This window comes from Sminthopsis crassicaudata, chromosome 5 (assembly GCF_048593235.1).
Source record: "Sminthopsis crassicaudata isolate SCR6 chromosome 5, ASM4859323v1, whole genome shotgun sequence".
Taxonomy (NCBI): domain Eukaryota; kingdom Metazoa; phylum Chordata; class Mammalia; order Dasyuromorphia; family Dasyuridae; genus Sminthopsis; species Sminthopsis crassicaudata.
This window is the reverse complement of record NC_133621.1, coordinates 164,050,287-164,063,870: the sequence shown is the minus strand read 5'-3', so window position 1 is coordinate 164,063,870 and position 13,584 is coordinate 164,050,287. Positions and strand designations below refer to the sequence as shown.

Sequence of the window (13,584 nt, the reverse complement as noted above, 5' to 3'; positions counted from 1 at the left end):
CCTCAATCCCAAATGCCCAAGTCAGTGCTCTGTTGTCAGAGTTCAGTGTTGGAAGAAACTTAGCCATAATAATATAGCCAGTGTGAAGAAGAGTTAATATGTGTGCTGATGTGAGAATGATGAAAAGTTTCAAATCCATGACCCATAATAGCTAGGGTTCATACAGCGATTAGAGAAAGAAGCTAATATCACCACCTTGAGAGAGTAAAAGATAGTTTAAATAATGTTAGAGAGGGAAATGGACACTGTATGTAGCTTTTGTGACTGGTTTGTCTTTATAGAATGAAGACAAAGGAACAGATTTAATCATTTCATGGACCATTTGGCCTCACTCCATGCCCCAGAGTATATTCATAATCTTAACCCATTATCTTACAAATGTATCCGGTTGGTCCCAAGCACTGTCCAGATTAGGTTGAAAGCACCTTTGTATTTATTTGTCTACATGCAACCTAGAAAGTCACCTTATATTACATTGTGAAGCAGATAAAACTAGTATCCCTCTTTTCATGTGGCAAAGTGAAAATCGCTCTGATTTTGAAGAATTTGAGTTCCAGCTCTGCCACTTACTATGATTACAAGTAAATGATTTTTTATCTCTGAGCCTCAACCTTCTTCTTGGTATGATGCAAGTAATAATACCACACAGTATTACTAGTGTTGTTTTTCTTCCTAGATAGCGTAGTAGATAGACTTATAGACTTGGACCTTTTTTCACCTATTTCTTTAACTGTAAAGTGAAAATAATAATGGTATCTATTTCACAAGGTTGTTTTGAGGATCAAATGAGCCAGATGTTGCTTTCCAATTCTCAAAATGATATATAAATATTAGTTATTATTATTAGCATTTCTGTCCCAGAGCTGAAGGTACTTGGGCGGCTGTACATAGTCGAGATACTCAGCGTATCTTGTAAGCAGGTCAGCTAGAATGAGCATGAAAGTGCAACTCTAGTAAGTGAGGCAAATGTGAATGGATGTGCACTGAGTGCCTGTGATGCATGGAAATAACTCATGTTTGGATAGCACTTCAGAGTTTTCAAAGCCCTTATCTCTAAACAACCATGGAAAGGAACTTTAAGAACTAGATACACAGCAGATAGCATATCAAGTGAAAAGATCAGAGAGTTTTGGCAATATTAGTAAAAAACAAACAAACAAACAAGTTATTCTCTCCTCTTGTCTCACCCCAAACCAACCGTTTCTTTAAACTTTCATTTCCTCATTTGTGAAGTGGAAATAATAAGAGTACCTATCTCTAAATGCCACCCTACTTTCTTACCCTTCTTTTCATTAGACTCAAGATTAATCATATATAATTTATTTTACTCTCAATTGTGTATTCTCCTACTGCCTAGACTGTTGGAAATATTTTCAAGGAATCAGAGAGTCTAGGAACCTACCTGTCATCCACATAAGCACAAATCTTCCATTTGCCACATTTTGTTTCTTCTCTCTTCTGCTCATTCCTGTTCTCATTTTTTTCTTACATCTTCCAAACGCTAATCCTAGTAGTTAGTTAACTAAACAACTAGGGAATGTTCTTTTTTTCTTCCTGGGATGGTTGGAATTTCTACTGGTTTAAGTGATATTTAATCTTAAGGTTGGTTAAGATTTTGGGAAGCACCTGCATCATATCATGGAGGAAAGTGGCTTTTTGCTTCTGTGTCACATCCTAAACTCCAGAATATGACTCAGGTTAAGACTCCATTTCAAATCTGGCCCTGGACACTTAATAGTTATGTTAGGTAAGTCACTTCGCATTTGTTTGCCTCATTATTATCTTCATTTATCTCCAGCATTATAAAATAAGGAAACAACCACTTATCTCCCAAGGTGGGAAGATTAGGTGGTTCAATGGATAGAGCACTGAGTCTGGAGTCAAGAAGACTCTTCTTGAGTTTAAATAAGGCCTCAGATATTTACTAGTGGACAAGGCACCAAGCCCTGTTTGCCACAGTTTCTTCATCTGTAAAATGAGCTGGAGAAAAAAATGACAAATCACCCCAAGAAAATTCTAAATGGATCCCAACAATAGATCAGACATGACTACAGGTCAACATTTTGTCTCAAAAAAACACATATTCATATTACCTATGTTTCATTGTATTTTTGTTTTTTATTATTTATAAATTATATATTCATATATGTACATAAATTAAAGTTTAATCTGGTTGAAGCAGAACAAGAGAGTTTTATGAACCATATGAGGGCCACATGTTTGACACCTCTGGTACAGAAAGACTTTCTTTTCATCCTTTAATCCAAATCCATAAAATGACTTTAAAGATGATCTAGTCTAATCATTTCATTTTTTTAGAGAGGAAAACTGAGACTCAAAGGGATTAAGTCATTTGCCCAAAGTCACACAGCTGGCAATGATAATCACTGGCATCCATCCAGAGCTTTTCTTTGTGTTATCTCATTTGATCCTTACAACAACATGAGATAGTTGCTATTATATTGCCAAATGGAGAAACTGAGGCTAGCAGTTTAAATGTTTTGCCCAAGGTCACATGGCTTATTGAAGGATTCAAACTCAACTCTTCCTAAGTCCAAGTCCAACATTCTTTCTACTATACCACCTACCTGCTTGTAAGCTGAAATAAGCAGCAGACTGATGGGATTCCAACCTAGGTGTCCCAACCCTAAATGTAGGGCCCTTCCTGCTGCCTTCTGCTATCTCCTTGTACCAGTGAATGAAATTGGATTATGGGAATAGCCTAAATAAGGCAGGCACTTCTAGCTGGTACTATATTCGAATGGTGTTCTTGATAAAGCATGTCAATTCATATATTTTTTAGGTGGTCAGATTTACTGAATGTCACTATACCCCAAACAGCAGAGGAAGTTTTTTTGTGAGGTTAATAGCTTCTCATTTATTGAAATTTTGCTTCCAGTGTAAAAAAGAAGATAAAGAAATAAGCTTCCATTCATACTGTGGTTTTCTATACAGCAAATCGAAGGACTAACAAAATTTAGCTTGAGCTGTGTATAAGAAAAAAGGCTTGAAGGAGTGGTAAGAATCAGTAACCAAAGAATACCCCACTCATCCTGGTCATTTTAGAAGCCTTCTCTGGATAGGAGACTGGACAAAGAAGTCAAACCTCTCTTAACCATAATTCTCTTGCTAAAACTCTAATTTTGATTTTCCATACAGGCATGAACGCTTTACAGTTACAGAATCTGGCAACATTAGCTGCCGCTGCGGCTGCTGCCCAAACCTCAGCTACCACCACCAATGCAAACCCTCTCTCCACAACAAGTAGTGCCCTGGGAGCCCTCACGAGTCCTGGTAAGAGAAATTCATCTAATTCCCAATTTTTGCAAGGCAGAGAACCTCCATCTGGGTCCAGGAACAAATATTTCTCACACCCTTATTCTAGGATGGCTGTTTCTGATGGATGGCTAAGAAACTACATGGGAAAGGATGGCTGTGTTTTTCATTTGTTTTAAAAAACAAAGTTTGAAGGGTTTTTTTTTTTTTGTTTTTGTTTTTCAAAAAAATCTTAAAGAGGAAAGAATGTTCAGGAAGGAGAGGTCCAGAGATTACAAATTCAAAGATTCACTGCATTAGGTCTAACCCAGAGTCCAAAAGAGTATTGTCTGACATTGCCCCAAGGCACTTTTATAGAACATACTATCCTTTCTGTACTATACCTTTTCCCCTCATAAAGCTTTATTTAAATCCATTTTTTTTTCTAAATTGAATTATTGATCATCTATATTAAATTTTTCTCCTTAAATTTACCCCAGCTGTCCCGCTTTTCTATCTTTAAAATTCTGTGCACAGATTCAGATGGGCATACTTTTCAATACATCAGACAATTAAAAAAAAAACCAACTCGCTTCCCATTTCCTATTCTTTTGTAAGAGCTCAAATTATTCTAATGTGATTCCCACACTAGTCCAGCCTTCCAGGTTTGATTTAGCAATCTATTGTGGAGTAATAAAAGAGCAATGTGCTTAGAGTTAGAAGCCCTGGGGTTCAAATCCAGATTCTGCCATAGTGACTGTGGCCATAGCCTTTAATCTCTCTGAGCCTCAGTTTCCTGCCTCTCTATAATGAGGATAATGGAATCTAAAGAAAAAAGAAAAAAAAAAAAAAAGGCTAAAACAACTTAGATTTAGTGACTTATTTAGAGAACCCAAATATTTGTATTATCCATCTATTCAAGTTTGTAAGTGTTAAACTTCATAACCATTAAAGTGCCATAGAAATATACCCAAAAAATGCTTCTTTGTAAGGTCTTTTTTCCTCAAAAACTTTGTCCCTTTATCCTAAAGGGAAATGTCCTTCTTTTTCATGGCCCAGATATATTACCACTTATATGCTGACATAGCTGCTTTTCAGACATAGGAGTTTACATAAATATCTAAAAAGTTCTCACCTTTTGTTTTTCTCCTGTCTGAATTTTCTAGACCTTTAAGTGTGACTTCACCCCTTTTTGTGCCCAGAATAGCAGCCCAGTGTTGAGACAAGGCTGACAAGATCATGCCGTGATTCCTTTTAAAGAGAAGACAAAATTTAAAAAAAAAAACAAAACACCTTCTGACTGTTGAGTTGGTTTAGTCATCACAGCATGCTTTATTTCAAATAGACCCTGGCCTATTTATTGCCTAAGGTTCTAGAGAATCAGAAACAATACTAAAAGACAGCCATACTTTTTTTTAAAAAATTAAGAATCATCAGTGTAGAATACTGTATTCTAATGCAAGTCATCTTGGGAGCCAGTCCTAGGACCTAACATACTTACTTCCAAGTCCATTTTCTTTTGCTCATTTCACTTTACAAACTAAGTTGCTATCACACAAAAAGGATGATACCTGAATATTTTGGGACTCTATCTGATAAGACTCTTATCGAGAAGACCTGAGTTGGAAAGGGATGTGGATAGTTGTATTTGCTTGACCATATATCTTTTTTCCTGGAAACTATAGCAAAAGGAAAAAAGTATGTTCTTCCTTCCTTCTTTCTCATTAACTGGAAACCACCCCGGTACAGTGTCCTTCACTTTAACCTCAAAGTAATTTTTCTACCCTTCTGTGTATTCTGTTAACTAGAGTATTATAGTAAGTGATTTTTTTTCTCCTCTCCTTTGTGTAGGAAAGCCCTGCATAATAGCTGAAAGGATTTCCCATTAAAACTGAGCTATAGTAGCAGAAACAATTTAAATCTGCATTTCAATTATTTTTCTTAAGTGTAACTAAAAAATGTGGTGTTTAAGTGAATGTAAATTGTTTGTCTAATTTCCATCAGGGGCTAAGTCAAAGCTTCAGAAAATGTGGCTGGTAGTGTTTCTGGATCTCCAGTGAGTCCAGGAGATTTTATATGAAATATTCCACTTTGAAATAGCTCTTGAGGTTAATACCATTATTTATTTTTTAAAACAAATAAACAAGGCTAAATACCATTAAGATGACCCAGTAGAACTGTTAAATAGCACTGTGACCTCTTTTTTTTTTAAGTCCCCCTGAGAATTCTGCAGTTTTAAAGCTATTACTGAGTTTTTTTTAATGCCACTTCTTAAGCTGCAGCCAAATTCATCTAGAAAGGAGAGGGACAATACAATCCCCCAAACTATTAATTTTTTTTCATAATTGTAAATTTATAATTTCAATTTTGCATGCCCAGGAAAAGTCTCCCTAAAGCATTATTATAAATGATTTTAAACAGCCTTTGCTTAAAAAACATGAAAGATTAAGCTTTCATTTTTGTAAAAATCCCCTCAGGCAATAAATAGGTTCTTTTGTCTCATGGCCTTGAAATAAAAATTTAAATTGTTTAAATTGCCCATGGTTAGAGTAACTGTTTCATGCAATTATCAGATGGTAGTGAATAAAATTGAAAATTAAATCATGAAAGAATAAAAACCAGGTAAATGCATATTATGCCTTTCATGAGTTTCTCACAGGTCTTTTGAAGCTTCACTTAATCAACTTTCTTGTCTTATATTTTGATATGATAATTGTTTCCTTTATTTACATTAATCTCTTCTATTTCATTAATTAATGCTTTGGTCATTTTTTTTTTTAATCCAAATTTGAACTTGTTTTTAGGGAATGGGACTTAATACAAAAAGAACAATTGTGTAGTATTTACAACTGAGAGAGGAAATAATGGTCACTGTTACCTACCGATCTATGTAGGGGGCTAATCTGAGGCGGATTAGTTAAGCGTGTTTTCCTAAAGCATTTTGAGAGGTATGAGTGACAGCACTGTTGCTACAGTACTTGATCATGTTTCTTTAGAGTTTTCTGCTGGTCATGATGGCATATGGCTGTAATTTCTTCTGTTGATGAAGCTGAGGCTGGTGGATCATTTGGATTTGGAAGCTCTGAAATGCAATGAACTAAGTCAATTGGATGATCACATCAGTTTTGCCACCAATATAGTGAGCCTCTGAGACATAGGCTAATTTATGAGAAACAGAACAGGTCAAAGTGCTCATACTCATCAATAATGGTTTGGGGTCCAAAATTGGCTAATGTACTCCCAGCCCAGGAGAGATAGGGAAAACAAGTCTCAAAAAAAAATTAGTCTATACCATTTATTGTTACATCTAGTACATTATTTCTTCTTGGTGAACTTTCTTTTTTTTTTAATAAGAGTATTTTAAAGTTCCTCATTTGCCTCTGAGTTGAGATTCAATGAGGTATATATAAAAATCATAAATAATTTTTTTTATGGCAGAAGGCATTTTACTATGTGGAGATGACTTTTTCCCCCATTCTGTACATATGAAGCACTTAACTTTTCAAATAGCTTTAGTTTATGACTGTAGGTAATACTTCTCTCCTTAGCTTTATAGTATTCTCTGCCTCTTTTGAGATACTTCATTTATGTCAGTTTTCAGGTAAATGGTTACAGCTCCTTTCCAGCTATCTGAGCTTAGCAAACAAAGACTGAATGTGATTTAATGCCAGTCAAGCCTACCATAGCAATGGCAAATGAGTGATTTGAACTTATAGATTTTATGCAGACATATTTAGTTTCACAGTTTAGCAGAGAGAGACGGAAAAAAACCTCACATTGAACTTAGCAACCAAATGAGCAACAGAAAACAGTTATGTACAGAAGAAACAAGTCTGTAACCCTCACACTTTTGATTTTGTTGCTTGCCAATCTTATATCTTATTATCATTCACACTTATTATCATTCATCAGCCCTTATTTCATCTGTCTATTCATATTCCCTGAAGAAACTCCCTAAGTATCAAGAGAAGCTCATATAGAAAGGGAGGTGATTCATTTACCAAAAAATCATTTGTCTCAATTGCCTAGGAGGGAGGAGGAGGAGGGAGACTGAGCGAAGAAGTTGAATAACATTAGGACCAGGTTAGGCTTATCAGCTTGCCCAGTGCAAATTATTGTGACAATCAAGGAACAAGGAATGATGGTTCTCTGTTATCCCCCTTCCCTCCCCCCACAGGGGAAACCAAAGGACCACAAATTGGTATTGGAAAGACTTTAGAAGTTATATGACTCAACTCCTTTATTTTATGGATAAACTGAGGCCCAGAAAGGTTAAGCCATTTGCCTAAGTGAATAAAGTAAGTAGCAGAGCTGGGAATTGAAGCCAGATCATTTTTTTTTTACTTCAAATTCAGTACTCCTTTCATTGTACCATGACGCCTTGGTCCTCAGCAGTTAGTAGCACGGTAGATAAACCACTGCACTGTATCCGGAAGATTCAAATTCAAATTTATCCTCAAGACACTTGCAAGTTTGACAATCCTGGAGAAGTCATTTAACCCCTACCTGCTTTAGTTTCTTCAACTGTAAGATGGGGATCATAGTAATATCTATCTCCCAGAGCTGTTATGAGGATGAAATGAAATAATAATTATAAAGCACCTAATATAATGTTTGTCACAGAGTAGGTACTTAATAAATGCTTGTTTCTTTCCTCTGCTCTTCCTTATTTAATAGAATAGAAATATCATAACCAGAGAGAAGTCTCAATTATTGTAACAGATTTTTACTGAGTGCCTATTATGACAATGAGAGAAATACAGAAATGGGGGGAAATACAGTGATTGTTCTAAGGGCACTTTTATGAGGAAGAAGTAATGAGTTGGACCTGGAAGGATGAAAAGAAAACAGCTAATCAGAAAGGTATTCCAGATGAGCATGGGAAATTATCAGAAAATAATAGATAATCCAGTTTGACTAAAGCATGGAAATGACTGAATAATTTGAGATAAATAAATAAAAAAAAAAGTTGAAACCAGATTGTGAATAAGTTTAAGGAATTTGGTTTTTATTTAATAGGAAGTAGAAACCACTGATAATGAGTAACATGTTCAGAACTTTCCATTAAAGAGATGTCCCTAGCAATAGCCTATAGGGTGGAAAGGAGTAGGGAGAGATTGTAGGAAGTTAGAAAAGTATGGAATTATCCAGGCAAGATCCCAAGTCTTTATGCTTGTAATTCAATGGAATGAGCACTGGGTCTAAATCCTACCTTTGACTCTTATTGTCTATATTAGCATGGACAGATCATTTAACTCACTTTGTTCTTGCTATTCAGTTATTTCAGTCATGACTTTTCATGATTCCATTTGAGGTTTTCTTCACAGAGTGATTTGCCATTTCTTTCTCTAGTTCATTTTACAGATGAGTAAACTAAGGCCAGCAGAATTAGGTGGCTTTTGCCCAGGGTCACACAGCTAGTAAGTGTCTGAGGACAGATTTTAACTCGGAAAGATGGGTCAACCCAATCCAGGCCTGGCACTCTGTAGACCATACCATCTAGCTGTCCAAACCTCTTAGCCTTAGTTTATTCATTTAACAAGTACAATAGTTATAGTTCTTAGTTCCTAAGAGTGACATGGGACTCAAATGTGATAATATATGAAAAGTACTTTGCAAACTATAAAATACATATAAATGTCAGTGGTAAATGTAGACCCAATTGAAATCAGAAGCATGCCCTAAATACATGTTTTCAGTCCTGTGATTATTGTATTTATTATGAAAAGTACTAGACTCTTTCCATAGTTCTGTTTGAGAATTATGAGCTGAGTATCTTTAAATGAGATCCTTTGGGAATATAACAACAATAATAAAGGACTTTATGGAATGCTTTAAGCTCAGCAAAATACTTGCCCAATATACTTAGAAATGAGATTAAATTTGAACTTCCTGCCTCCAGACCTGACATTCTATCCATTGTGCCATCTGGCTGCCCTGACCCTATCATAAGTGTTGTAGTAATTATTCCATTTTGCCGAAAAAGTTAAAAGAATACATAGCTAGGACAAATGTAAAGAAGGATTAGAACTCCATTCTTCCTCACTCTAAGTCCAATACTCTCTATTCACCTATAAATTGACTATATCCCTGGGATGAAATTTAACATGATCCCACCTTGTAACTTAATTTTCTGTTGGAAGCAATTATCTAAAATAAAAATTTTCAAGTTAAGGCCAAACACAAGACGTCATTCATTAAAACTGTCATGGAAAATCCCATATTGTCAAAATGTCGGAATTTTCTTGAGAGCTAGAGAGCAGTTACAGTGTTCACAGAAAAAAATTTAACAGCTGCCTCCTTTTCATACCCCAGGTCAGTTCAATACATATTTCTGCAGTCAGCAGTTCAAATCTGTCATAGTGACACTTTGTTACAGACCACTACACCCACCTCTCTGTCTTTGATTTGGTTCCCAGGTGACCCCCAAATAAGCATCACTTGTAGGTGGATATTCTAGGCTGACAGCTTTCTTCAGAATGAATCAATACAGATCCACGTTTGAATGTATCTTGTGAAGGTTGACTAGCAAACTACTTTGGTGCCATTCTGTAGAATAAGTGCTGTTCTATCCGCTTGGAAAAACTAAAAGGACCATTTCATTTTCAGAAGAACCACCTGCCCTCAAATATGGAATTTTGCGAGGTGTCCTACCCAGCACCATGGGAGTGAAACAAAGCCATATTTTGTTTCACAAAATATTCTTAACCTGGAAATGTCATCATTTCAATGATGTAAGCTAATTAATTTGAGTTTTCTCATCCAGATCCTTGTGATCTCCATTTTCTTCCTTATCCACCATTTGGGAAAGGGGGGGTTACTACATAGTTGGAAATAAGGGAGGTGAAATTCTCTCTTTTCCTCTTCCCTCACCACTTTTACAAGCCCTTGGAGGAGGGGCAGAATAAAAGGCAAATGTTAAAATGAGGTATCTTGATTATCTGTGGATTTGAATTAGCCTTGCTGTCATATTGCCCTCTTCCCTCATTACCACAGATAAAAGAGACTTGACAGCATGTTACTTGCAAGTGAGCTGCCTCTCTCAGCATTTTCTGCTTTCTCTCCAGAAGTGGTATCCAAGTGTGTCTCTTACTAGAATCACTTTGGGGGTCACATGAAAGATTTATTGCTGTGACATTTCACTTTCTGTTAACCAACATTAACAGAACTAACAGTAAATAACCTTTACTATAAGTGAAATCCCATGATGATATAAATAATCCCCAAGCCCATCCAATGACCCACTTACTTAAAGTAATATTTGAAATAACTTAATTTTAGCTTGGCAAAATAAATCAGACATCCCCTGGGAATTTGCTGTGATGACAACTGGCTTCTATGCTGATCCTTTCTGATAAAAGTTTTCACCATTTGTTTATTTCCAACATTTAAAAAAGCTTTTTATGAGTTAGATTTAAAGAAAAAAAGCAGTCCATTTTTCTTCCTTTTCAACTTTGTTTCACAACATTCCCATAGAGAAAGAAGAGCAAGAAGTCTCTGATTCTGGTGTACCCTTTAGGGTAAAATGTAGTGGAACAAAAAAGGTGATGTTTCCTACTGTCCAAACGTGAACTTGACACTTCTACATTGTGGTTTCTCAGAGAAAGTATCTAAATATGAAGGAACAGCATACAATCATTTTTAGGCATTTTGGTACTGAGAACTACTTATGAAAAAGGAATTCTACTTTTGTTGAAACAAGCAGTGTTCCTTTCTAATAGGTGGCTTTTTTTTTACAGGATACCAATTGTCCTGTTTCTGAGACACTGTGAATTTTAAAAAACAAAATGAAATAAAACCCTTCACCTATCCCAGATGGATTCTGTTGTTTGTACAGAGTAGGAAGCTTAAAGTAGCATTCCTCTTGGTATTTACTTCTTATAAGAGCCAGGATAGAAGTTTAAGAAAATCAGAAGTTGACTGGTCCAAATAGTCAGAACCACAGCTGATTCTCTAATTCATTACAGCTTCCTGGTCTGCCAAAGGGTCATCAGTTCCTGCCAACAGCATGGCTTCTGAATGCTAGATGGGCAGCCTCAAATGGTTTATGAGACGCTCCTGACCTAGAACAGACTGGAGTCCTTAATAGTCCTGAACTAATTTAAAGCTTAATAAAGCTGCACACCTGAGGGGGTAGAGATATTTATGGTTCATCACTTCACTTGCTTTATGCAAGTAAATTCTGTCTGCGCCCTGAGCTATGATTATTATAGTCCTTTGGGGCAGAATATCCTGCCATGCCAGTGGTTCATTCAATGCTTTGTTTCTTTTGTTTTTTTGGTAGGATTTTTTAAAAAACTATTCTAGTTGGTTTATTCTTTCTTTTCTTTTGTTTTATTTCTTTTTATTCATTCGATGAGAGTAGGAACTATCTTACAGTTATTTTTCACTAACACACAATTTAACTTTTCTGGGGTTTTGTTTTTGTTTTTTGCATATACATTTGCATATACATATACATTCAAAGAATATTTATTCATAACATATTCATATTGCTTGCATAAGTCTCAAAATAAGTCTCCTATTTGGGATGCTCTACTTTTGGGACGTGCTACATAGGATATAATTACCATATGCCATAACCATATATGAAAATATTTCTCATCATCTCATGCTCAAAATATGTCTCTCATTATCATCTTCAAAAAGCATTTTTAATAAAATGATTAGTCCAGCTAGGTAATATAGCAAAAGGATGACATTAATCTGCTCCTATTCTCTAGAGGCTTCCAGTGTAAGGTAAATATTCACACAGACATGCCATTCAAAACATATAAGCAGCCAAATCAGAACATTAAATTCCTATATAATTGGACGGCAAGATATTTAGATTATACATCAATCAGCTTAGAGAGGATGAAGAGGTAAGTACATACCTGGAATGGAAATGAAAAGTCTCAAGACTACTAAAAGAAAGCAGTCAATTACTCTTTGAGCAGCCTGACAATCACTCTCTGATGAAGCTGGGAAGGATTCTGGCAACCTCACTTCCAATAGTCATTCTCTTTTGTATTTTTTCTAATGCATTGAAGCAGGAGTCAAGAGACTGTGTGAAAGTGGGTAAGTCATTTCATCTGTAATTCCATTTTCACATTTATGAAATGTGATAAAGCTTTTGTTACTTGTGCCTTCTTCACTGAAACATTTTCAAAATTTCTGAGTTCCTTAGAAAGACAGCACTAGAATTCTTTTTTTAACAGAGAAATTATAATTTCATTTTAAAAAAGTAATCATGACTGTAACTGTTATATATAGGGGAAATTTTTGTTGTGCAGATATAGGCCAAATCAGATGGCCTTTGATATTCTGTGGTTCTATTAAAATACAAGATAGAGTTGTTTTCAGACTAAGGCATGGATCTTGCTCTCTATCCTCCCTAAAAATACACATACATAAGGAAATGAAAAGCAATTCAAACAGAACCAGGTGTAGGGATAGACAAGGTAGGCATCTGCCTTGGGTACAACACATTCATGGTAGGGGTAAGAGGAAGCACAAAAGATGATTTTTTTAAATATTAATTTTTTTTCTAAAGAAATATACATGTTTTTACCAGAAAATTATTTTCTCAATGACACATGCATATTTATCCCTTGATAAGTACACTGGTCTACTTGTTGTACCTTACATATGACATGCTATCTCTGTGCTCCATGAATTGGCTGTATCTCTTGCCTGGAATACTCTTCCCTCTTCATATCAGCCTCTTAGCTTCCCTGGCTTCCTTTAAGATTCATCTTAAATCCCACCTTCTGTAAACCTTTTTCCCTTATCTCCTAGCTGCTAATACTTTCATATCCTAGATCATCTTCCTTTTCTATATAGTTATTTTCATTTTCTTTTCTCTATTAGAATGTGGGCTTCTAGAGAACAAGAATTGTTTTTGTCTTTATTTATATCCACATAGTAAATAAATGTTTGCTGACTGATTGGCGAACGTGAAGGCTGAAAGCTTCCTGTGGACAATAATACACAAGACACACGATTTTCAAATTAGGGAGAGGATGATTTTCAGACTTTGCTCTTGTCCTAATTCTAATTTCAGAGGAGAAAATAATGCCCCTCATTAAGCACGAGTATAAATGAAGTGAAAACACTCTCTCTTCCCCCAGTTCTTCCTGTTTGTTACATTGCTGAAGACATTGACAGGGGAATTTTCCACATTAGTTCAGATTTGACTTGAGGTTACAAAACCAACATAGCCTACTTACCAAAGACAAAATGGAACTCTTGGGTTAAATGGAGCAAGATAACAGTATCCAAGCAGAGTTTTCTTGTAGTTATCACCATTCAGGGTCATGTACCAGGGCCCTTGGAGAGTTATTTGCT

General features: G+C 35.7%; 1 protein-coding gene across 26 annotated transcripts in view; it reads left to right on the top strand.

The window, feature by feature from the left end:
• Positions 1-13,584, top strand: part of CELF2 (CUGBP Elav-like family member 2) — a 970,051-nt gene that overhangs the window by 911,724 nt on the left and 44,743 nt on the right. For all 26 annotated transcript variants that reach the window (XM_074268694.1, XM_074268667.1, XM_074268687.1 and 23 more), the window contains one exon: positions 3,160-3,294. In XM_074268694.1, coding sequence (XP_074124795.1) covers positions 3,160-3,294 — 135 coding nt within the window. The remainder of the gene's footprint in view (positions 1-3,159; positions 3,295-13,584) is intronic.